Consider the following 27366-nt stretch of genomic DNA (forward strand, 5'->3'; position numbering starts at 1 on the left):
CGCCGACGCCAACGTGATAGCAATATACGACGAAAAATTTTTCAAATTTTGCGGTCGTATAAAAAAAACTTACTTCATATAGTTTTTTACTGACCCCCCTTAACTTAATTTGGAAAAAATTGATTGACCAATAAGGATATATATAAAATCGATGTCAATTAAACAAAACTGGCAGCAATTTTGACCCCCACCCCAACCTATTTGAATTAAGTTTTTTTTTTTTAATCTTTCCTTGATTTTTTTATGTCGTCCCTTAGTCACTTGATCAATATTAAACAGTATACGCATCATCTGAATACTAGTAATATTAAATTATGTTGACTTAAAGCCAACTCGATATTACACTTATGTACTCGGGGAATGAGAATGTCGTCGCAAAAACTTTTCTGTCATTTAAAGTTTTATTTACATCAGGCTGATCTGAGGCCGAATTATAAATACTTAGTTCACTGTCAGGTATCGATTTTCGGACGATTTTAAAACAGACGTAGATGTATGCGCAGTAATACTTGTTTGATAAACAACTGCGCCATGAGCGCATGATACGCCCGTCGTCTTGTGTGTGAATTTTTATGCAACTATCATAAATAGTTTCTGATATATGGCGCCACATCAACATTTAACAAAAAAAATTTATTTAGTTTATTCACTGACGAGCAGTGTAAATTTTATTTATGTCCCGTTTTAAACGTTCTTCCAGTTTTTTTTATTTTCTCACAACTTGTATAAACTGCAGCTGGTGTCACTAGTCCGACAGTAAAGAATTACTTTTCTAGATCCCATATGATCACCCTACAGTTTAGTTGGGATAGACGTGGGCCGGCTAAGTGTTTAGATTTTTATGTGATATTTAGGTGCTGTAAGAAAGTACTTTCATCTATTTGCCAGACCTACTTTTAAAAAAAAAAAAATAAGTAGTTCCCAGATTTGAGATATACCTTTCACTTTTTCCAACTGATTTCATTTTTGACGTAATTTTTTAACCTCGTGTTTATCTTTCTAGCAATGTTCTCGTTAAGGTATGCAAACACGCACATGCGTTTGATGGATGCTTCATAAAACACTAGCTGAGTTTTGTTATTATCATAACTTTCCCTAAGCTATCAAAATCAAAGTGATGGAAATCACTCATGGAAAGATTAGAAGAGTAGTTTGAATTATTTCGAATTAAGGTATGGTGGGGAAAAATGAACATTAATAAAACACTATTGCTGAAAATTACATTAACAGCAGGTCTTTAGAAGAAAACTTGCTTTTCCAGAATGAGGATAAAATGAGCTCAAATTAAATAATATGGGTCTCTGAATTTGCACAATTTTATTTAAACTGCAGTTTATTTCTTATCCAAATAATGTTGCCTGTTCTGAAAATCAAAAATTCTTCTAGTAAATGTTACCAACTATACTTGTAAGACATAAAATCTAAACCAACAGCTAAGAACTTTAAAGTGTCAACAACAATAATCTAAAAATGTTGTTTTGGGGCATTTTGTAAGTTGAAACAGAGGTTATATGACATTGAAGATTAAAAGTTGTAGAGTGCCTTTTGATTAATTTTTTGTAAAAGTACTTTTCAACACAGGGCATTGAAAATGTACCTTTTCAACATAATCAAATTAAAAAACTTATTTATTGAAATGTGGATTATTTCTTAATTGCAAAAATATATATTCACTTCTAATAGAAATTTAAATGACTAAAATCAAGGATTTGTATAGTAAGACACATGCACTATACAAATCCTTGCTAAAATAGACATACTGATTTATGGGGAATAACCCAATAAACAATGGTTTGCTATAATTAAAACTTTTAAAATTTTAAAACTGTTTCAAGCCAATTCCTGATAAAAAAAAAAAAATGTGAACTAATCTAAATTGTTGATTAATTATAGATGAATATTGGAAATTTATCAAGTAAATTATAGGCCTTACTTGAATACATTTTATATATATTCATATTTATATTAAGAGATCTTGTTAATCCTTAATTAATCATTTATCTTTCAGATATAATTTACAGAATCACTTTAAGTAATGTAGATCAAAAGTAATAGGCAATAAATAAATCATCCTTATATATATCAAACATCTAATATATACATTTGTGTATTCAATTATGAAGTCAAATATTTGTTTATTGAGAAGTATATTGTACACTGTATATTGCATTGGGTCTGTATAATTATGTAAGTCTTATGTTGATAGGTAATGTGGTCAATTTGATTGACAGTTTAGGAGGTGGGGCATTGTAATTAAAGGTCCACCTTGTCTCTGATTGTTTAGTGGTAATGACAGTTGTCAATCAAACTATTATTGTATCAATACTCAATTAGTTAATCAAACTAATTAATGTCTGCAAATGAACACACCTTAAAGGGGTACTAGCTACGATATATATAAAAAAATAAAGTATGATTTTTTTTAGATCAATCATTAATCAAATTGGAATAATAAAATAATAATTTGATTTTAGCAATCAATTTCCTTTAATTTTGTTGAAATAAGCGATTAAACATAATTTTTGACTGATTCACTTGCAAGTGAAAACGTCATCATCATTCTAACCGGTATTCATGTGAACTTCAAGTTAACCCCTAGCTAGAGATTGACAACGCATGCATTGTACGTGTACTGGTTATTTAAAGAAAAAGAATGTCAACAATGAAAGTGAAACTACAGTAAATCATTTGATTACTAATTCGATGCACATAAAATCATTCTTATATGGTTAAAAACAATGAGAAACATCTATTTTTAATCTATAAAATAAAATCAAACAGACCTATAAAAATCCAATTGCACGTGTTGGTTTAATCTATTCGTATCTTTATTTTTGTTTACATCGCTTATATGGTCATCTGAGGTCAAATCGATAGTTAATTAGATGGCGTCTGGACTAAAATACACACGAAACGAACCTATATGTTATCTACCCCATGCTCTGTAAACTGTTTATTTTAGACTTTTGATAGTTTGGATAAATGTTTTACATTGTTATAAACCAAATATGAGAATTTGAGTCAAATCGGTTACAATGAATTTGACAGCTAGTGCCCCTTTAATGACATACATTATTAAATGAACTGCTCCAATAATATATCTATTTTTCAGTTTATATGAGTATTATGTGCACATACATGAGAACCATAGGGAACTATATTTCAGTGTGAATACATTTAGTAACAGTAGCTAACCTGTCATGTTGTAAGGGAGGCCGGTGCCTTAGTAAAGATATAGAACAAGTTCTAATCTTTCCAAAAACATGTGGACATTTACTTTTGTTTTAAATCATTGTATGTTATGATAAGTCCCAAGTAATTCGAAAAAAATATGACACCATGACACACGCTAATTGGATAAACCCGAGAAGATCGAAATATTTTCATATTCACGTGCAGGGACCCATTTCAGCTACTTGATGAAGGGCTCTATTTTTAGAACGATAGGACATTTCCAATTATAAATATTATAAAATAGATTTACGCTACGACTGTAATCAAATAAGGGTAAATAACGCAAACGATAGCGAGTAAAAGCGTTAAGAACTCATAGTTTTGGCATATAAATGGGTTTTCCTTTGAATTAATTGGGTTATTGAACCCTGCAATGGGCAATTGCATTGGGTTTTTAATTATTTTTATTACGTGATCACGCAAATACGCAGCTTATCTGGAGCTCTGCATAAATCTTTTTGAGATACGACGCGACATGTGAGAACCCCTCCTTTTTTTTTTTTACAAAATACTCAATAACTCAAAATAAAAATTTTGAATCATCACCAAAAATATACAGATCTTTAGATTAATATAACTAAGGGTGCTATAAACAGTTTCGTATAAAAAACTAGGGGTTATTCCCCAACTAAAAATAGACATGGACGGAAGTCCCTTTTTATCAAGATAATTGGTGAAAAAGTATCATGTTTTTTGTATTTGGTTGTAAAGATAATTAACTTCAATGAAAACAGGTTGAATGATTAAAATAATTTAAAAAATGTAAACAGTCTGTTTTTTTGGCAGTGAAAATTCAAAACTTATTTGCAGCCACTGTAGCTCTTTTCGGAGCAGGCGAACGTAGCCTGAAGCATGAATTTTTTGAAAGACCAGGTAAAAATCTATGAAATTCATACAACTTTGATTATGAAAAATGTGCAGGTATCATGTCTTCAGGGGTGTTCACATGACCTGATTTCAGGTTTTTTAAGCTTAAATTAGGCAATGTTTTTCCCAGTTTCTCTGGATACTTTTTTATACTATTAAAAGTACACTTTTTTTTTATTCCATTATAAACTAGAGAACATTCTGATTCCAGTGATATCTAGTTTTATACAGAACATTAAATTATTTAAATTAAGAGTTTATTAAGAATTCTAGAAAATGGAAAGGTTTAGACCATGGGATGTTACTCCAGTGTTGTCATTAGTTTTCTTCTTAAAAAAAGGCTTTCCATTGGCCAAAAACTATTTTGTGATTATGTATGTATAGTCACACCACTGTGATCATGTTATGTATGTGTGGTTAAACCCGTGATCATGTATTTATTTGTCACAACACTGTGATTATGTATGTATGGTTACACACCTGTGATCATGTATGTATGGTCACACCACTGTGATCATGTTATGTATGTGTGATTAAACCCGTGATCATGTATGTATGGTCACAACACTGTGATCATGTATGTATGGTTACAACACTCAAGCATTGTGGTTTTCAAACTTGTTTATGTAATGGTCAATGTGCTGTTACCATTCTGGAAAAGTTTAATTATTGTTGTCATTTTATGATTATCAATGTTGTGTTACCATTCTGGAATAGTCAATCTAAGGATACTTTTGAAAGATCAATTAAATGATAATTAACACTACATTGACCATTCTGGAATGGTAACACTACATTGACCATTCTGGAATGGTAACACTACATCGACCATTCTGGAATGGTAACACTACATTGACCATTCTGGAATGGTAACACTACATCGACCATTCTGGAATGGTAACACTACATTGACCATTCTGGAATGGTAACACTACATCGACCATTCTGGAATGGTAACACTACATTGACCATTCTGGAATGGTAACACTACACTACATTGACCATTCTGGAATGGTAACACTACATTGACCATTCTGGCATGGTAACACTACATCGACCATTCTGGAATGGTAACACTACATCGACCATTCTGGAATGGTAACACTTCATTGAACATTATCAAAAACAATACTTTGAACAATGATTGCATTTTTTGTAGATCCAGATTGGTAGTACAATAAAATGAAGGTGATAATAGAACCTTAAGATATGTAAATTAATAATCCATCACTGAAAACTTTAAACTAAGCATACTGCTCCAATTAGAAGACCATAGATTCCATTGACAACGTCAGCAAATGTTAAGATAAAAATTGATTATATTACTTTTCATTTTGATTGTCATCTTTTTCACTTTAATGTTTACATATATGTAGTTAGCTTTTTCAACTACAAATTCTAAATGAGGATGAAGAAATGTGTCAGTGTTATGGAGGTAGACTGATTTTATCAGTCTAAATAATTTTCTGAAGATTAAATTTCAGTGGATAATAAAAATATTTTGACAGATATGTGACCCAACCATAAGTCATATATTGAGTCTGTTACTTTAAGTGCATTTCCAAAACCGAGATACTTAATACATTAGCACCATTTTTTGTTTATTACAGTTTGACCTGACTACACTCCTGACTTATTTTTAATTACAGATAGAACAGCAAACAAGCATATACTTTCTTCCTGGAATTGATCAAGTTTGTTTTTGCTCATTGTTGAAGGATGACCTATAGTTTTTAAATTCTATGACATCTGTTGTCTGGGGGAGAGTTGTCTAATTAGCAATCTTACCACATCTTAATTCAGTTCACCTGCATCAGATTAACTATTTGACTAATAGTGTGAAAGGGCAGTTCTATAAAAAGTATACTGGGAACCCAATGAATGAAAAATTAAATTTACCACTTTGAATGGGTGACAATTTCATATTGTAGACAACTATCAATACTAGATCCAATCTGCCCACATCTAAATTTTCATTTTTACACAACTAAAACAAATACAGGAATTTAAATCACCTTCTATGGATTGCTACTTTATTTTCAATGTGCTTTTCATGAATACTAAGTGTCTTTTAATAGTACCGCTGCTATGAAGTGTTTGTGGTAAATGATGAGTTTTTTTCGTAACAGATGTTGCTGTTTTATTGACTCCTTTCCCACATCACCTTTTATTCATATAATCATCATTTATTTATGATTGCAAATTATGGTTGGTAACTTTAATTACTTCTAGGCTCTTTTAAATAATAAGTTGCTATTCATAAACTTTTTTAAAATAATAAAGTGCATTCTATCTGTTAAAATAAATATTTTATTCAATATCTGTCAATTGCATCCTTGACAGATTTTGGTAGGTATCCATTGTTGGTTAATTGGAAACCACTTTTCCAAATTTGGTCCCGTGTTACTGTTTCAATGAACGGCTCCCTCTTTCCTCTTTGTCCTGAAATAGGCATTGTGCATGGAGACCAGCTTGTCGACTTACTGCCCTTATACCATAGTATATGTATATTGTGACCACAAATTGAAATTACTTTTCCAATTTGTGGCCACTCATCGCTGTACTTTTCCAGATTTGTTAAAACAAAATCATCTGCCTTGAGACCTTCCTCCATTATGATTGGTTGAGACTTGGCAGGCTTTGTTTTCTTCCCAAGGATAACCTGAAAAAGATGAGCAACCAGTTGAAGTGCATGGATGATACATTTATTATAAGATAATAAAACATATGAATATTTGTAATATTTGTTTGATTCAAGGTACTTGATATGTTTGATTTTTTAATGAATATCTATCGAGTTGTCAAAATCTACTGTTCATGTATTTACCAAATAATCAAAAAGAGTGGTATAATGCATGATGGGTACAGATTTGACCCTGATTTTAAGTAAATGTTTAAGTTATCATAAAGACATGTGAGAAAGTTAAATAGAACTATTTGTGTCAAAGTTTTATTCGAAAACGATGATTTTTTCATCCTAAATAGGTCAAAAGTAAGTGAATTTGAGGAAATTTGACAAAATTGTCCAGATTTTAACCAAATTTAGGACCAGTAAACATAGAGTGCAGGTGTCAAGAAACTAGATATTCAAGGTTTAACATGTAAAATGTCATTACAAACTCTTTTTTCAAAAAATCAATTTTGTCTACATATGTGCTTTAGGTTTCTTGTCCAAAAAACATAAAATTTACTAATTTTTATTGATTTTTCATGGACAATAAAAATGAGTACTTAAAAATGAGTACTGTTTATGACGTCATCAGCAGAACACAAGAACTTCAATTTTCAACAAAAAGGCATCGTTTGTACCTTGTCACTATTTTAGCTATTATTCATTGTGATAGTGGTCAATAAATCCAAATTTGAAATTTAGTGTAAAAAAGAGAGCTATTTAAGGGCCTTATCAAAACTACTCCTTTTGTATATATTTATTTCCAGTTCGTGTACCAACAAAGTAAAATAAAGTGTCATGATATTCATATATTTCATATGTAATATTCATTTATTGCAAACTATAGCAATGTTGAGGAACTTATGAAGAGTTCAACTTACAGGTGGCATGACATCTCTGTTTACTACTATCTCTGGCACTGAAAATGTTGTTATATCAGGAAGTGGTCTTTGCGCAACAAATCGGGCCAATTCAAATAGTTTAAAACTCGAGTCATCATCTTCATATTCCAGTTCTGCAAACATTAAATATTTGAAATTAATTTCATATAACTAGTTTAAATTTGATGAACCAAAATTAGGCATACAATTTCTACTTAAGGTATGGGCGTCTTTCTCATTCTTAGATTTAAAAAAAAAACAAGAATATAAGTTCCCAATTTTCAAAAATGTTGATGCAGGAATACAGCTGATGAATGTGAATAAGCATTTAAAAGAACTAATTTATAGGATTATAATTCATAAATATTCATCTTTTGCTCTATTTTGATTGTTTTTGAATTTACATTTTAAGGGGAGGTAACTCTAAAGTAGTGCTTTTTCTAAAGGAATCTTCCTGGAATTTTGCTAATATTTCAGCTGGAAAAAACACATGGTTACCCTGCCTTTTTTTAAATATTCTCAAAGAATTTTATTTTCGTATTTTATTTTATTATTTAGTTTAGCTTATGTTCACAAAATGATGTTTTTTTCCTGTATAAGCAATACAAAATGTGTCATTTTGTCACAACCTGTAGCATGAGAAAATGCCTGTTGACCTATCATTTTTATCATTTTTTTATAAGATATAAAAATTTACCATGAACTAATATATTCAAATAGAAAACATCCTTGGGAGCAAGTTAGAATTTCTTTTAAGCTCTGTTTTACTCAAATAAAGGGAAATATAAGGAAAAGAAAATTCTAAATAAAAGACCACAGTCATAAACTCCAGTTCTACAAATAGTTTGTGCTTAAATAATAATAACTCTGAATTACCAGGCCTTACCTTCATTATGTTTTTCCTGGAAAAATCTCTCCCACCATATCATATCTTCTTTATCTATGTACTTCCTTGCTCCTAAGATCGAGTTTTCCACTTTGTCCAGATCTTGGAAATTGGGTTGTAATAGTTTTGGTTGAGTTGTGGGCAGCCTTAATAGGGGATATCTATCAGAGCCCTCACATTCTCTCCAAGCCTATAATTAAGATTAGAACATGAAAAGTAATCATCAATTATTTTAAGCTGACAACTATAATACCAGTGAAAGATATTTCATAGTTCTATTAATTTACAGTAAAAGGCTTTTGAGCCTTAAATGAATGACAAAGAAACATTTTAAATTGTGAACTTTATGTTTTTTAAGTGGTTATTTATAGACCACATCTAATTTTTTTAATTTATTTCATGTATAACCAATTGACACACAATTGCGCACTCGTTTAATCCATGTGTTATTCGATCACAGGTTGTCTTATTTTTTATATTCAAATACGGCGATTAGTTATACTATAATAAATAGTAATTGAGCCAAAAAAGAATACAAAATTGTCTCAAATATGAATTGAATTTATGTGTGACACAAAACAATTAAATTTTTTTTTTAAAGCCTTGTATATATGAAAAGGACTTTTTATTCTTGATACTGACTTTATCACTGTTAAATATCTGGTGAGCCTGAAGGAAAAAGATCGAAGTATATATTCCAAGATCTAGTGTATAATATATTAACAATGTATTACCTTTGTAGTTGTCCATTCTTTGAAGACCATTTTTGTTTTGCCATTTTCTAGTTTGAACTTATAGACATGGTGTCTAGAATGCCCACTCATTGGTGCAAGGTAGGGAGTAATCCATTCAGAATAATTATATACTTGGCACGTTTTGATACTGGTTGGTTTGGGGTTATAGCAGTTTTGAAATCCATTCATTAGTGAATCCATGGTTTTACAACTATTGTGGTTTAACCAAATGGAAAACCTAAAATTGAAAAAAATTATAAAGAATTCAAAATGAGCCATGTATATATAACATACAAAGTAGGTCTGGAGTCTTTTTCTTGTACGTGTTGGAAAAACATCTAGTTTGAATTAATTTCACACCTATCATTCAATATAAAACAGAAACCCTAAAAAATGTGAATTTTAAAAAGTTAAAGTGTCTTAGAACAGATTTAAAATTGTATAAAAAAGTCATTTGAAAGTCAAGTGGAGATAATTATATTTATTAACCAACCAAAAGTGCATTATTGCCAAAAGTGACTTCATTAAAAACTACATATTTTCTGTAATGGCCCTGTTTTTTTGTGTAATGGCCCTGTTTTTCTGTAATGGCCCTGTTTTTTCTGCAATGGCCCTGTTTTTCTGTAATGGCCCTGTTTTTTTGTGTAATGGCCCTGTTTTTCTGTAATGGCCCTGTATTAATGCCCAGTTTGTTTGTATTAAGCCCTGTTAGGGTTTTTAATAAAGTTAATAAAACTAAGTTGTAAAGAGTATAATACCTTTTTGTATTTTATTTAATTTTGTAACAAGCAACCAACATTAAAGAACCATATAAAGGGATCACTGTTCATCCTGTTTTTTAACACATATCTCTTTCAACTTAATATCTTGGATATTTGGTATATTTAAAGCTTTATAATGGTGAAGTGCAAATTATTTTGTTCAAACTAAACTGTCATTAAAAGAGTAAGATAGTACATCAAGTTAGCAGCAACACATACACTTTGGTTCAGTTGGTTAATAAATGTATTAAGAAATGGGTGTTTTTATAATGGCCCTGTTATATGTCCTCGACCATTATTACAGACCTTGGACATATAACAGACCTATTATAAAAACACCCATTCATTAATACTATAGTAATTTGATAGGAAAGTCTGTGTTTTGTTGTTTTGTCTGCAAATAATATTCATGGCTAGCTTTTATTAATTGATAGATTAGTAGTAACCTATATCTACCAGATACTCTGCAGGGCGCAGCTTTATACGACTGCAGATGTCTAACCCTGAACAGTTGGGGCTAGTAAAGACACAACATTCAAACTGGATACAGCTCTGAATTTGGATTGTGATTAAATAGTTGACACAGCATAGGTTTCTGACACAGAATGAATGTGGTCTAATGAACTTAAAATGTTTTTTTTGCTTTGAGCAATTCAGTATGCTGTTGAATAGTGTTAAACTTTGGAATATAAGTTTCATTGTATTATGCAGTCAATTGAATGAATAATATGAACTATAACGTGGACATCTTTGATACAGATGAGGAAGTGTAGCTAGGTGTTACAGATGTTAACAAAGATGAACATCTACATTTATGTTAGTTGATATGTCTTGTAGATGCCTTACTTGTTAACTCACACATCATGTGACCTTTACAGTCATGACTTTAAAAAGTTTTAAAAAAAATATATACTTTTCAACTCTTATATATATTATACTTTACCTTGAAAACATTTGATCTATGTCTTCATGAGTGTGGCCCACCATAAGGAAACTTAATTTTATTTTCCTGAATACCTTCAGTTCCACTAAGAAGGCCAGGAAAGACATCAGATATCTGAAAAAATTGTTTGATGCTAAATAATAGACATAAAAACTTCAAAAGGTTAACATTTTTTTAGGTAGTCAATAAAGTATGATCGTCACTGTCCCCCATTTATGACAAATTCTGGATTCCCAATTGTTTTAAGAACTTAGAAGATTGAATATTTACAAATTGCTTGTTGCAATATTGTTTAAAAATCAAACAGCTCAAAAATTTTCATAACTATGAATCCTGGAATTATTTAAAGCAGTTAATTATTACAAAATCAGTTTCATTTCTATGAAATAGGTACATCAAAAGAAGACAATGGTGAATTTTAGAGATTTCTATTTGTGCATTGCATTTGTCACTATTCTTAATATAATAATCATACCGGTTTTTGTTCTCCCTCCCACAGTTATCCATCTGAAGGTATAGCACTTCAGGTAACGAGTCCTTCATCATGAACAGAATATTCATTAAAGTTGAAACGGTTAAGTTACTGCCATGAGGCCATTGAAATATGTCAAAAAATCCATAAGCACCTATCCCATGGACAATGGCACCAAGAAGATGGGTTTTAAGCTTCCACATTCCGTCTGCAAACTTTGGTGTTGCTGTGAAATGTGGAATCATAGTCTTTGCTTGGTCCATTGCGTCCATGATAATAGATAGGTACTTATCAGGATTCCTCCTGGCCTTCATGGCATGTTTGTAGTACTTTTCTCTTTCAGATCTGAAATATAAAATTAATAGAAATAAAAACATAAAATTTTACACTAGTAATTTTGGGGCCCTTTATAACTTGTTGTTCGGTTAGCCTGGGGTCCTAGCTAATCTTGTTGCAACGCACAGCTAGATTGGGCCCGGATGCCAGGCTAGTTGTTTGGTGTTAGCCAAGGCTTAGTGTTGAAGGCTGTACATTGACCTATAATGGTTCATTTTTTTAAACTGTTATTTGGATGGAGAGTTGTCTCATTGGCACTCACACCACATCTTCCTATAACTATATAAAGAAATAAAATGCTTTGCTCCTTCATGAATGGGGCAATAACCCCCAAACTCAATCCTGGGCTTTCCTTTTGTGATATGGAACCTTGTGGTACAATATAAGACAGATTCATACACTTACATACAAGTTATTGCCTAGAAATTACAAAAATGTTAGTTTTTGGTCCCTCTTTAATTCCTAAAGCACCATAACTCCTTAAATGAATACAAACCTTCTACTTGAGGTATAAGACATTGTGGAACAATTTCAGAGCAATCAAAATATTTATAGTCATACACAAGTTATTATTCTGTTTTGGGCCCCCAATTCCTAAACTTTTTGGACCATCATCCCCAAAATCAACCCCAACCTTCCTTTTGTGGTATGAACCTTCTTATAATATTTCAAATAAGATCCATTAATGTCAACTAAAGTTGTTTTCCAGAAACCAATGATATTGTTTTGTGGTAATAAGCATTGTGTGTAAGCTTCATGGCATTTGGTTGAGACTAACTAAAGTTGGAGATTGGAAACAAGAATTTTAATATTTTTTCCATGTGTAAATGGGCATAACTTCAGAACATATGAAACCAATTTTTACCAAATTTCAAACTTGATCAGTGTTTTGTGTTAAAAAACCTTTGTGTATAAGTTCCATAAGATTAGGTTGATGCAAACTGAAGTTAGAGAACTAATGTGAAAAGATTGGTTAGCAGGAATCAAGAAGCTATTCACTTTTTTTATTTTTGTTTCTGTTTATTTATCTATTTAATTATCTATTTATTTATTATTATTTATTTCTTTTATTTTTTTTTGGGGGGGGGGATATTTAATATTTGGTACTTTAAATCTGTATACCTAATAAATTTAATTAGGAGTACCTATGATAAGATATTTCAAAGAATGAACAGTAACTTACTTCTGTTGTTTAAGATGTGTATCACGTTGCTGCATCAGCTGCTTCCGTACCTCCTTATTCCTTGTAGATTCTATTTCATTTTTCAGAAGAACACAAGTATTACATTCTGAAAATCTTGATCTCTGCAAAATATTATAAGTAAAATATCAAATGATTTGCATGAATTTGGAGATACAAATTTATCTATAATAAGAAAAAACTAATATGACGGGTTTCATAACAAATTCCCAATGACCATCATCATAAATAATCATCCATATCCCCCTTTTTCAAAAGAACATTAAGGTCCAAGTCAGTTAAATTTAACAAAAAAGTTTTAATTTTCATCTTATGTTCGCTACTCTGTTTTAAAATAACAAGCTTGTGTTTGCATATATCTTGAAATAATTTTTTATGGAAACATAGTTTGCTTGGGCAATAATGAATTTGTACATTTCTTTGGATATTAAAAATACAGTTCCAATTATAACTTCATGACTTACTCTTGGTATTGCAATATGGCGTAGTTCTGTTCTCCATACAAGAAGGAAATGAGACAGTGATATACATTGTGAAGTTGGTCCCTCCAATTCACTGACCATTGTACTGTAAACTGAAGATTTTGTTAAACAACAAGGTAGATGAAGCTGCTTACTGTCTGGCATAAAACCGGCATAAGAGTTTGCAAAATCCTGAAGCCACGCTAGGGCAGTCAATGTTTTTGGCTCTACACTTCCTAATGGTCGTCCACTTTTCTCTGCTGTTACCTTTCCATCTATAAAAAAAAAAGTTCAAATTTTATTGCTTAATTTATATTTTTTTTTTACATGTTTGAACCAAGTAAATAGGGTTGACATACAGACACAGTATGCTTTTTAGAATTTGTGTGTTGAAATTAATCTCATGATATTTAATAGGTGTTTATGATTATGTTTTCATACACATTTCTGAAAAAGGTAAAAAAGAGTAAAATAACATTCCTACCTAAAACCTGCTTTTGAATAGTATAAAACGTTGACTCTGGAATTCCTAAGGTAAGCCTCCATGCCTTCAGACACACATTTTTCGATCCTACAATCCATTGTCTTTCACTTCCTCTTGAACTAAAAATTGAGACATAGATTTGATTTTTGATCATAGCCATAAAAACACAATATTGTGATAAATTCTTTCATTCCCATAAAAGAAAGTAACATTTTTAAGTAATTGTTTCAATCATATGAAAGACAATTTTATTAAACTTTTTCTATCATTGCATGTTTTGTATCTATAGATTTAAAATAATATGGCCATTTTAATTATCAAAATGTTTTAGTAAAAAGAAATAATAGATATACTCCCTTAAGGTGGTAACTTACACTACAGGGAGATAATTCTGTAAGAATCAGCTGACCATTTAAATCAAGTGGAATTGTTAAGGAAATATAAAATTAACAAGCCAAATTAATATTAGTAAAGGTGTCAGGTACCACTTTATGTCTTGAAACTTACTTTGAAGATAAAATAATCCAGTCAATTATACATTGGCTTCTCTCAGATTTTGTTTTTTCTTGGAAAAGGTTTCTTGCCATTGCTAGATCTTCAACTTTCACACCTGACAGGCAAAATACAGAACAACAAAATACTACTTGGAGTGTGTCTAATGCAAGAATCTTCATTTTTCCTGTAAAATAAAATGTATTTTAGCCATAAATATTTAAAATCCTAAAACACATTTTACACAATCTTGGATGCTGTATGGGTTTTACTCAATGTTGATGGCCTATATTTCAATGGCAGTCAGCAGGGTTTAGGAACATCAGTTGTTTAATCTGCTAGTCAAATGCGTTTTGTTAAAATATATTTTTTCACTATTTTGTATGTGCTGTATTTAGACCATTCTACAGTGAAATTTGTTACATGCACACGTATAAAGTTTTCATCTGACAAATTCATAGGTTGAACATTGTTTTCACTGCTCACTGATGATACCCCCGCCGCAAGTGGATACAATATTAATAGTGTAAAAATATGCAAGTGTTCGGTAAACAGGAAGTTGTCGAGTGATAAATCTGAAAACGCATCACACTGTATAGCTGACTTATATAAATCCTGAAACCAAATTTCAGAAATCCTTGTCAGGCGCGTAGCAACCCGTACGCAAAAACGCAGTTGCGTACACATCGAAAATTTGACAAAAATAAAAATATGGTAAATCTAGTTAGAATAAAACTTAAGTAATATAATTAATTATAAAGTGTTATAAAAATATGTTAATAGTCACTTTGTAACTATATTCCGTTCCGGAAACTAGTTGACAAAAATAAAAATATGGTAAATCTAGTTAGAATAAAACTTAAGTAATAGAATTAATTATAAAGTGTTATAAAATATTCCGTTCCGGTACCTAGTTTTCTCGTTACATTTTCGGGACCAGCATCGTGATTGTGCAGCTGATGCAAACAATTAAAATAGCCAAGTCCTCGGTGTTTCAGAATACAAAAAGTGCGTTTATAATGCCTCCTTATTTGCAACTTATTCGCCGTTTTTGTTTTACTTTCGGTCTTGCAAGATGGGTGCCTCGTTTATTTAATTATTCCGTTCCGGAAACTAGTATACGTGTCTCGAGATTAAAAGTGTTTAATCTCCATGTGCAAAATTTAAAGTGCTTGTTTTCCTTGCTTTGTAAAAATAAAAGACTCATTTTTGGAAGTTGATAAAAAGAACTCAGATTTAATTTGAAGCTTTTCCTTGCAGATTTTGGGACTTCAAAAGTATTTATATACAAATGTATAGTTAAAAGTTTCCAAGGATTTATACCCGGGAATCTTTAAAATACTTAACATATATGCATGTATGTCGGTCTAGACGGCAACGATAGAACAATCTTTCAGTACCATGAGACGACTAAAGAAATACAATGAAATCCATCCGTTTATCTGGGCTTGTTCTATTGAACAAAATCACGAAAAACAAATTTCAACAGACACGGTTTTGGATAACTGGAAAGGAAATGGTCATTGACTTTCAGAACTAACTTTGAGAATTAAAAGCTAAAAGAAAGACTGCTTGTTCTCTTATAAAATAAAACATAGAGAAATGTGATTCGATTTATTTATGTATTTTCTCAATAAAAAAAAAATACCCTTTAAGGCTTAGAAATTTGGATTTTCTCAGTGAATGTATAGTGGGTTGAGACTGATTATAGGTAGCAATTGAAATATATGGTGGTGGCACTATATATATTTTAATTGTTACGTAATATATAAATAAGCTCTACCCACTACACATAAGTTTTTTGTTCTCTATTTGTTTTTTCAAATTTAATTATTTTCAAAAGTTGTCTTGTTACTCATGAAAATAAGATTTCTATGAGGTCATTTTCAGTCCCAGGAAATCGCGAGAATGCAGGATATTGCACCATTTACTCTAGAGCTTCTGTCGGCCTTGAGCGGCCCCCAGACCCCTCGCCGTATGACTTCTTTCCCCGGCATTGCGTACACATCATTTTGGCCTAGCTACGCCCCTGCTTGTATTGTAGTTCCTAAGAAAAATGTGTCGAAAATTTTTAACTTGGCTATCATGTGTAAAATCATACAAGTGTTCGGTAAACAGGAAGTTGTCGAGTGATCAATCTGAAAACGCATCACACGGTATAGCTGACTTAGATAAACCCTGAAACCAAATTTCAGAAATCCTTGTATTGTTGTTCTTGAGAAAAATGCGACAAAAATATTCATGGGACGGACGGACTGACTGACGGACTGACAGACGGACGGTACGACAGACTGACGGAAGGACAGACAGAGGTAAAACAGTATACCCCCCTTTTTTAATTATTAGAAAATGGACAGACATATTGACAGAAAATTCTTATGAACTATTCCATATTTACCTTTCCTCTCTGAATGCCTGTCATCCATTGTTCTTTTTTTGGGTAATGTTTCAACAGAACCTATAATTCATGGAGAAAAAAAAATGTGTATAACTGATAAGCTGCCTCAAGTTGTTGTATGGGTAATAGTTTTACATAGGAATATTTGTGACATTATTTTAGACGTGAATTTCCATGAGAATTAGTCTAGGACCCTAAACTTATGATATCAGAATAAATTTACAGTAATTGTTTTAAAATTATGAACTTAAATTTTTGTATTTGATGCGACTGACATACAAGTGAGAGGTTTAGCTAGCTTTAAAACCAGGTTTAATCCACAATTTTCTAGATAAGAAAATGCCTGTACCAAGTCCGGAATATGACAGTTGTTATCCATTCGGTTGCTGTGTTTGAACTTTTGATTTTGCCATTTGATTGGGGACTTTCCTTTTTGAATTTTCCTTGGAGTTCAGTATTTTTGTGATTTTACTTTTTATACTTGTAATACTTGTTCATCTTGTAAATTTAAACCAGGACAAATTTACTACTTACACAGGAACACTGATGATAAGTAGGGAGATTTTAAATCTTATCTATGTTGCATGTAATATATTACAAAACATAATATCTTATATTAAATTTTCTTTCTTCTTCATTTGAACATTAAAAATATTATTAAAGAAATTCTATTTTCTATAAATATATATATATATATATATATATATATTAGTATACCATGTTCTTCAAAGTATGAGAAATCTTCTTCCGTATCACTCTCCTCATCAATGTCTTCATACTGGTATGGATCTAGTAAACATTTATAATCATTTATCATATGTTTAGTAGTAAATGCAGTAGTTTTACATATTTGATAAATAGCCTGCTGTTTAATCCATATTGCGCAACTTTGATGCACACCCTTTATAGCATACCCTTTATCACACCCCTACTTTTTTTTCTACATAGTCAGTTTTGTTTAATATAAGCAAACTAGGGATGCCACATGTAGTGAAGGATCTGAGTTGTCTGATTCATATGAAAATTTCATGGCAGATAGATCACAGAATTATATTTTAATATCATGTTAGAATTGCTTTAAATGCTTTTAAAAAGATTTTAGCCGAAAAATGCATTTTGCTCCATTGTTATGTTTTTTGCTATGTCGTGGAACGACTACTAGTATCTTAATTGGTTGGCGGGCTGCCGTCATGGAAACATTTTTTGAACAAGAGACCCGAGTGATGAGTGTGTCCATGTAGTTTCAGAAAAGATTTATGTAACAGTTTACGGACGACAAATGACGAAAATCTCACTTTTGGCCAGGTTAAGTAAAAAAGGCTATGTTTATTGGTACGGCATAAGTCATAAGCCATCAAGTATCTTCATATACTTGCTAGGCTTATCCATAGATGTTATACCCATATGCATACAGAATTTATTTTTTCGAATTTCATGATGTCCAGATCAAAAATTTCTTAAACAGCTTTTATTTTTAACACATAACTGATCTTAACTGTATGAAGATTGTTGGTTTATTTTGTCACTTTTTTATGTGAACTTTTATTTTATGTTAAAAAGTAATGCTTATATTATATTAATATCTATAAAGTTATATTAAGTATCATTTTGCTACAAGCTTGGACTATTATACCAACGGCCCGAATTTCATCAAGAAATATCAGTTATTTCCCCTTAGTTTACGTTTTCAAATAAATCAAATTTTACTGTTTTTATTTATTAAATTTATTTTAACCATTAACGTATTGTGTATGTTATCAAACATTGTCATACATCAGTTTTTTATATCAAAATAAAAGCAATAATTAGAAGACAAATATGCAAAGCTTGTTTTTAGATTGCACCCAACCATTTAATATCGACATGTCTATATACTCCAACTCAAACATACAATTCCAAATAGCGACCGTGCAAGGGCTATATAGCCAGTCAAGATCGATAAACACTTCCATATTTAAACACTCTGAAGGCTGAAAAGCCAGTAAAGGCCGTTAACAAATCTCACTAACAATATTAACCTCTCCGCATTTTTTGCGCCTGTCCCAATTAAGCAGCCTTTAGCCGTTGTTAGACTTATTTTATTTTAATTTTAGGTTATAGTATATTAATTTAATTCTAGTGTCTTGTGTACAATTTGGAAAATAATATGGCGTTCATTATCACTGAACTAGTATATATTTGTTTAGGGGCCAGCTAAAGGACGCCTTTTGTTTGCAAAATTTGTTTACTACATTAAAGACTTGTTGGTGACCTTCTGCTGTTGTTTTTTTTTCTATGGTCGGGTTGTTGTCTCTTTAACACATTCCCCAATTCCATTCTCAATTTTACTTCCATATATATACCGACCGTGCAAGGGCTGAAAAGCCAGTCCAGGTCGTTAAACACTTCCATATATATATACCGACCTTTAAGGGCTGAAAACTATTTTAAATAGTTTTAAATCGTTTAATCTTAACCCAATGCATCTAGTCCCAAAAAATACTACCATTAGTTTATAAAACTACCTAGATAATGTTGAAGTTTGTAATGCAATTTATCAGGTAATTACAGATTTTAATATTGAAACTGCATCATATTACCTAAATATAATGCACACGATCTATTTGAGTAGTCTAAATGCGTTGACTGTAAATTTCTATGTCATATACAGTCACTGAGCTGATATCACTTTTCCTCATGAATATTTATTTTAAATAGAAATTGCCGAAATTGTAATTAATTATTCATACGATCTTTTCAACATGTACGTATGTGCTTGTGTCAAGTCAGGAGCCTGTAATTCAGTGGTTGTTGCTTGTTTATGTGTTTCATATTTGTTTTTCGTTCATTTTTTTACATAAATAAGGCCGTTAGTTTTCTCGTTTGAATTGTTTTACATTGTCTTATCGGGGCCTTTTATAGCTGACTATATGCGGTAGGCCGTACGGTGACCTATAATTGCTAATGTTTGTGTCATTTTGGTCTTTTGTGGATAGTTGTCTCATTGGCAATCATACCACATCTTCTTTTTATATTTTGTTTCCAATGTATACAAAGACTCGAAATTATTTCCGTTTAAAATAAATTAATGTCATAACGCAATGTGAAATAAACCTGGAAATGATCGCAATTACTGATTACAACTGACTACTCGCAGAGTGATACTTAGATTTGAAACACCAAATGACTTTGAAAGAAAGAAGTTCCAGGCATATATTTTTCTTACTTTTAACTATATATGTTACGCTTTCGTATAAATATAACCGACTTTACGGAATGGGATATTGAAGTCAGTTGGGGCTTTCGTCCCGGGATTTCGACAAATTCTTTAGCTAGATGTTTAAGGATAATTGTTTCATTAGCAATGACAAAACCCATCTATATGTTACATAGAGGAAAAACTATTTTGGCGCAAATGAAACGGAAATGCCAATTGGCGCAAAAGAAAAACATCGAATGTAAATAACTGTGTTCATGGGATGAAAAATTTAAGTATGAATATAAAAAGCACAATATGAATAGTAATGATTAAAATTTTAATTTGAAGTTCAGTAGAAAGAAGTTAAATAACTTAAAATTTCAGACCACATACGGGCCTAGGAAAACAGCACTTGTCTTTGAAAAAAAAAACCGCCAGAGAAATACGGAAATGATAAAATATATTCAATAACAACATTAAGAATTGCAGTAACACAGTAAATCAATAAAAATTAATGTACCTTTGTATTCTAAATCTTCTTCCATCTTTAAATGCTGAAATAATGGTATGTTGTTTTCTTAAAACCAACTGTCAAACTTATTCCGCAATTGAATATCAGTCACAACGTCAATTTTTTTCGCGGAAAATTCGGATCGACGAATCAACGTTCGAGTTAATTGTTGACGTTTAAACGGGTTCGGGAAAGCAACGTCACATAGCTTGAAATGGAGACGGCGACGTGGGATTGTACTGTCGAAGACAAGAAGTTATATATCTGTGTGAATGGAAGAAAGATGGTTGGCGACGACGGGGAGTGTCTAGTATTGGAGGAAATTGGACATGGAAAGTCAGGTGTAGAGTTATGGGTAAGATTTGATCTTTTGTTTTCAAGTACAGACTGACTAACGGCACATTACATATTTAGGCCAATAATGAAAAAAATATATATATATAGGACAAAATTGATACTCGAGTGATAAATAATGGCCTGTAAATAATTCCCTTTACCACCTTCCCTTTTAAATTAATGTTTAATGACTGAAAATGTATTTCACTACCGTGTGACACGGCTGCTGCATTGCGGAGGAATATACGAAGAAAAGAAAATGCTCAAAGGATTTTTTTTCGAGATTTTCAGCTATGTCGTAGATGTAAATTGGTAAATAGGAAAAATTCCGAATTGACTGACATACCTGATTTTAATTTATAGAAATACTGTGGTGCCGATTTTTGTGTCATGACCGGGAAATTAGATTTGAAAAAATCGCTAAGATGACCGTTAATCATTATCAAAATATAATGAAGAAATCCCAGAAATAATAAAAAAAACTTTTGACTTGTAGTTGGAGGCTGTACATCGCATTTTTTTAATTTTACTTGTAAGGTGTCATTTAATTTGCTTTTTTTGTTCCATGTTTTCTTCACTTGTTCATGTGCTTGTCTTGTTGCAAATTCAGTTTAAAAATTAAACCCTCGACTGTAAAATAAAATACATATAGTGAACTATGTATTTGAAGCACGTCTTATTTTCTTTTACCTATAGGATAATACTCTCATATAAATACGTTCATACCAACACGATTAATCATTTGATAAAAGAAGTAGTAATATAAATACGGATATTTCTTAGAATTGACGGTCATTCTGTGAATGCAGTTACGGTCATCGGTCATCGATTTTTAGTTGAAATGATACTGGGACATTTTTTGAGTGTGAACTCACCTTTGTCCAACGACTGTGTACACGTTATCGTTTTTATGAATTGTTTTAGCGTGAACACTTTTTTGTGTAGTCATTACACAAAAATCGGAACCACAGTATTTCTATAAATTAAAATGTTTTATAAAATCGCTCATGGCTTTACTTGGTAATATTTTTTTTGAAAAATATCGCCTGATTTTAGTTGAAATGAAAGGACATTTCTTTAGTGAGAACTTACTTTTGATTGCTTGATTGTCGGTTGCTTAACGTCCAGTGGCAAATATTTCATGCATATTAAGGACGAGAACAAGTTCACGATAAATACGATAGGTAGGTCTTGTCATAATCTGATAATAGAGGCAATTTGGGATGATGGTCGGGGAAATTTGGACTGCCACTGGAAAATAAGGGTAAGTTGGATAGGGATAGAAATCTTGCCTTGCAACAGGCAACCTACGGACCCTCATTGAGTTGTTGCAAGGGTTCTTAACGTGCAAAGAGCGTGGCACTCTCTTTACACGAGACAATGGATTTAACGTCCCCATTCTAACCGGACGTGGCTGCGAACTAATACATCCCGCACAACCAAACGGACACTCCACTTCAGCAAGCGTTTTACTGCCGGTCGGGAGAAGACCGAGTGACCATATTTCTCTTCCCCAGTCACCCTTGGGGGAACTTACTTTTCTCCTATGACTGTAATGATGTTAGAAGAAACGATAGTCCATAAGAAGGCATTATTTTTAGAGGGTTAACATAATTCACATGCATGTAACACGGTTGATGTGTGTGATGCCCGAAAAGTCCGAGGTATAAAAAGACAGTAGACCAATAGAGATGTAGAAAATCTTCACGATGCGAAAAATATCAATATAAGGAGATGTGGTATGATTGCAAAGGAGACAGCTATCAACCCAAAGTTCAAATAAAGTTGATGGAAAGACCAGTTTACTAACGGAGATTTATATAGATCTTTGACATAAATATCTACAGTTGTTTCCCTTGATTTCTCTTGAAATGCAGATTACACTTTAAAATAATAATTTATATCGATAAAAATATAAATCTATAGAAATTTCACTGCTTACTATTATTCAATTGTTCCAGTAAAGTTTGAAATCTTCTCAACTACATCATAAAAAAATTATTTTGAAACTTATTTCAGACATCTGTACCTTTTACACAACCGCACAATAACTTTAAATAAGTAAATTTAAACACAAGATTTAGAATAAAGATAAAAAAAAAAAAAAGAAAGGTTGGGATTGCTTTTGGGAGTTAAGATTCGAACAGTTGAGGAATTGGGGGCTAAAAAGGGGGCCAAATAAGCATTTTTCTTGGTTTTCGCAACATAACTTAAGTACAACTTAATAGAAATCTATGAAATTTAAACACAAGGTTTATGACATTATTAAGAAAAGACTACATTTGAACCGTCCTGGGATTAAGATTAAATGGGTATTAAGCCTCACATGTTACCTTTGAGCTCTTCAACAATGAGAAAAAACAGATCCATACAGAATGTTTAAGAAATCCCAAAATGACTAATGATAAAACATTAAGAATAAGAAAACGTGTGTCACCTGCAGTTTTATAGAATTAAGTTAATGTTATTAATTTAATTTAGATGAGTATGTGTAAATGAATTTTACTTTTATTATTGCTGAACTATTGTTTGAATGTAAGTTTCATACATTTCATGACATATACTCATATTTCAGTTGTTTAAGGAGTTGCAAGGAATTAAAGACTTGAAAAGAACAAGCTTTTTACAAGAGGCATTGGAAACCTCACTTAAAGATTCTACCGCAAAAGTCAAAACTGCAAAAAAAAAGAAGAAATTGGAAGAGTGCATGCTAACCATAACAAAAAGCAAAACAATGGACCAGTGCAGAGAAACATATCCAGATCACTGTGATGGGATAGACAAATTTTTAGGTACAATTTGCTATTTATTTATATTCAAGAGATACCAATCTTCATTAAAAATGGTTAATAGGTGTGATGGATACTTTTTAAACTGTATCCTAAAAATAATTTGGTGACTGGATTATATGGTTTTCTGTTTAGAATGGATATAATTAAAATAGCAGCACACATTTTTGTAAGAGTAAATGTAGAGTATTGGTTTGTACAAATATGAAACTGATAAGCTGCTTTAGGCGAAAATATAGTTTGTTATATAATATGAACTTTATCGGGGGCCTTTTATAGCTGACTATGCGGTATGGGCTTTGCTCATTGTTGAAGGCAGTACGGTGACCTATAGTTGTTAATGTTTGTGTCATTTTGGTCTTTTGTGGATAGTTGTCTCATTGGCAATCATACCACATCTTCTTTTTTATATTTGTCTTTTGTTGAATACCATACATTCACTTTGTATCTCTGGTTGAGTTTTGTTTTGTTGTTTTGCTGTCTGATTTATCAGTATCAGCAGCCTCATTAAGGATGTTTGCTTGTAATATTTTGGATTTTTTGTCAGTTTTTTGAAATCCTTAAAAAAAATTGCCCATGAACCCCCATTTTTCTTTTCATAAATCTTTTACATGTATAATTATATGCCATTTGTAAAAGTTTTATAAAATTTTATTTATTTTTTAATAGTTTTTGAGAACTTTAACAGGTCAATGATAAGGCTAAGAAAAATCAAGAGAAAACATTTTCCCGCCAAAATTTAAACGACTCTTATCTCAAAAACAAGCACATGACCCCTATTTTTTTTTTGCTTCTTCAATTTATCCCCTATCAATATATACTAGTTTTAAGAAAAGTTATTTATTTTGAAACTGAGCAGCAAACTTCCTTAAATCTCATCTTACTTTAAATTAACACATCATAGATACTAGGATTTAATTTTGTATTTAAGCCAGATGTAGTTTTTTCTTCAAAAGACTCTCAATTTTCGTATTCACATGTTTATATTGAAACATTATGTGATTTAGGGAGCTACCATTTGATTTTTATGGGGTCTAGGATGAAATTTGAAAAAAATAGGCAGGACAGGAGTTTTGAGTAAAAAAAAAGGCAAGATGAGACACTTGCAAAAAAAAAAAAAGGCAGGACGACAATTTAGGTAAAAAAAGTCAGGATAAACTAAAAAAAAAAAAAGGCAGGACTGAATAGAGTGAAAAATAAAAAGGCAGGACAGAGATTACAGCTAAAAAAAAGGCAGGACAAAATTTTTCATCCTAGCCCCCCCATAAAAATCAAATGGTAGCTCATTTACAAATCAAGATCAGAATTGATATTGACTGAATTTTAATTGATCCTTTTAAGTTTATGTGATACTTGGAGTAAAGCTTTAGATTTAGGACTATTAAAATAATATCAATGATTAGTAAATAAGAAAAGACATTTCAGCGTGTACACTCTTGTTTTCTACAAATCAAAGTGGTGATAGGATTTTCCAAACTGGTTTATTATAGAAGTATAATACATAGGAATCATGATGCATAAATATAGGAAGATGTGGTGTGAGTGCCAATGAGACAACTCTCCATACAAATAACAATTTAAAAAGTAAACCATTATAGGTTAAAGTACGGCCTTCAACACGGAGCCTTGGCTCACACCGAACAACAAGCTATAAAGGGCCCCAAAATTACTAGTGTAAAACCATTCAAACCGGAAAACCAACGGTCTAATCTATATAAACAAAACGAGAAACGAGAAACACGTATATATTACATAAACAAACGACAACTACTGTACATCAGATTCTTGACTTAGGACAGGTGCAAACATTTGCAGCGGGATTAAACATGATGCAGACTGATTGAAGGTTAAGAGCCTCTAAAATATAAGGTATTTTATAATAAGTTAATTGATGTTGTACACAGTCATGACCAACTGTTTTAATAATTTTTTTTTTTTCAGATTTAGATATTACAAAAAATTGCATTCCATCATCTTTTGTTAGTTACTGCCAAGAAGCCGTGGACACAGCGGATCTGGACAACACCATTCCTGAAGATTTCAGTCCAGATATTAACATTAACATTAATCTAAATGGAACCAATATTTCAAACAATACAATTGTAAATAATATCATCAATCATATAAAGAAACATACACTTAAAAAATTATTGAGTAAAAAAAAATATATTTTGGAATCCATTGTTGATAAAAATGATATATGTGATAGTGATAATAATGATATTTGTGATAGTGATAATAATGATATTTGTGATAGTGATAATCATGATAATACTGCAGATGATTCTGGATTCCCAGATACCTCTGAAATGAATATTAGCAGTTTTGATACTGAAATTGATTTGAATAGTATATGCACAGAAAGTAATGCTGAAACCCAGCAACCTGAAACCTCAAGTATTGTGTCTCAGGACCTATTTGTTGATTGATATTTTTAACCTTTAAGGATGTACTTAGGTGAGGTATTTGAATAAGTGTTCAGACTCCTTGATGTTTTGCCATATGATACAAGGTAAAATGTTTTGCCCCATAACACCTACATGACCTATTATCTTTTTTCATAAGACTTTATAGCTCATAAAAGATCATTTGACAAAATTTGAGCAGATTCTTGATTTTCTTTCTTTTGATTTGAGACCAAAACAATACCAATGCAAACATGAGGTAAAAGTCCAATTCAGCCTTTTCCCGCAAATTTTATAAATCAAATATTTTGAAAAAAAATCTCCATGACCTATCAATATTTTTAGCTTATTTTGATCCTGAACTATAATACTCTTCCAGCTTAAAGTATCAATTTTGAAATCTTGATTTATTTAACTATACATAAGATTGCCTAAGTACATCCTTAACAAAATTATTATTCAATTAATTGAATCATGAATAAGACTTATAAGTTAATTGAAGTACAATATGTGTAATAGTCATATAGAATATATCAAATGAATAAATTATTATCAAATTCATACATGTGATTTTATCGATAACAACAGATGAGAATATGCTCAACAGAATAAAAGAGCATTTCAAATTAAAAATGTATATAATGTAGACATTAATAATCAAAGGTTCAGGTATTGTGCTGTATAATAACTGGGATATTTAACTCTTGTTTAGTAGCTATAAGCACATATTGGTATGTGATTCTTGTTATGTGGCTCTTCTGTGTTGTTCAAAGTGTAGATCTGTAATGTAATCTCATCTCATTTGGGACCTAGTTAATTCTTGGCTTCTGAACTGAATGCATTCTTGGATACATTTTTGCAAAGGCTACACTGTAAAATGGGATTTGTTTAAAATGCTCTTCATTATGGAATTCCAAGGAATGATGTGACATTTTTTCTCATTTAATGGTTTGATAAGTGAAATAGTAAAAGACTTCATCATACACAGACAATTTTGGTATGCCTTCAAATTAAAATAGAACTAAAAAAGGTGTATCAACATTTACATGGACATGTAGGTAGATATACTATATAAATCATCAGACATGTATGAAAACAAACCAATGCACATTATGATTATATTGATGTGTACAGTTAATTACACATACTTTCCTAGTTTGTGTTCCAAGAAATTATTGGAAATTGCATACCATCTACAGAAAAGACAGTGATATTCAGCTTGTTTAAATTACCCTAAATACTGTTTCCAAATACAGTTAATATAGCATCAAAGAATTATCAATGTGGTAGCAGTGTTTGACCATTCCAGAAAAGTCAATGTGCTGT

The 27366-nt window shown here is 31.3% G+C and overlaps 3 protein-coding genes across 4 annotated transcripts in view; 1 reads left to right on the forward strand and 2 right to left on the reverse strand.

Moving 5' to 3' along the window:
* Positions 1-27366, reverse strand: part of LOC139498674 (zygotic DNA replication licensing factor mcm3-like) — a 53196-nt gene that overhangs the window by 22643 nt on the left and 3187 nt on the right. The gene's annotated exons all lie outside the window — the stretch shown is intronic.
* Positions 6401-21244, reverse strand: LOC139498659 (uncharacterized). Of its 2 annotated transcripts, XM_071287155.1 has the most exons (13): positions 20520-21244; positions 17539-17610; positions 16822-16881; positions 14439-14610; positions 13932-14050; positions 13451-13722; positions 12969-13090; positions 11453-11794; positions 10978-11091; positions 9274-9511; positions 8540-8729; positions 7654-7787; positions 6401-6763 (listed from the first exon to the last, which is right to left on the reverse strand). In XM_071287155.1, exons 1-13 carry the CDS (start codon positions 20542-20544, stop codon positions 6416-6418), a joined length of 2208 nt encoding a protein of 735 aa, XP_071143256.1. In that variant the 5' UTR covers positions 20545-21244; the 3' UTR covers positions 6401-6415. The 2 variants fall into 2 exon arrangements, with proteins under 2 accessions (XP_071143256.1, XP_071143255.1); XM_071287154.1 differs by lacking the exon at positions 20520-21244 and having other exon boundaries at positions 17539-18252.
* LOC139499269 (uncharacterized) lies at positions 20725-26655 on the forward strand. Its single transcript, XM_071287941.1, has 3 exons — positions 20725-20865; positions 23422-23638; positions 25577-26655. Exons 1-3 carry the CDS (start codon positions 20725-20727, stop codon positions 26062-26064), a joined length of 846 nt encoding a protein of 281 aa, XP_071144042.1. The 3' UTR covers positions 26065-26655.

The sequence above is a fragment of the Mytilus edulis genome, chromosome 12 (assembly GCF_963676685.1).
Source record: "Mytilus edulis chromosome 12, xbMytEdul2.2, whole genome shotgun sequence".
NCBI classification, from domain to species: Eukaryota; Metazoa; Mollusca; class Bivalvia; order Mytilida; family Mytilidae; genus Mytilus; species Mytilus edulis.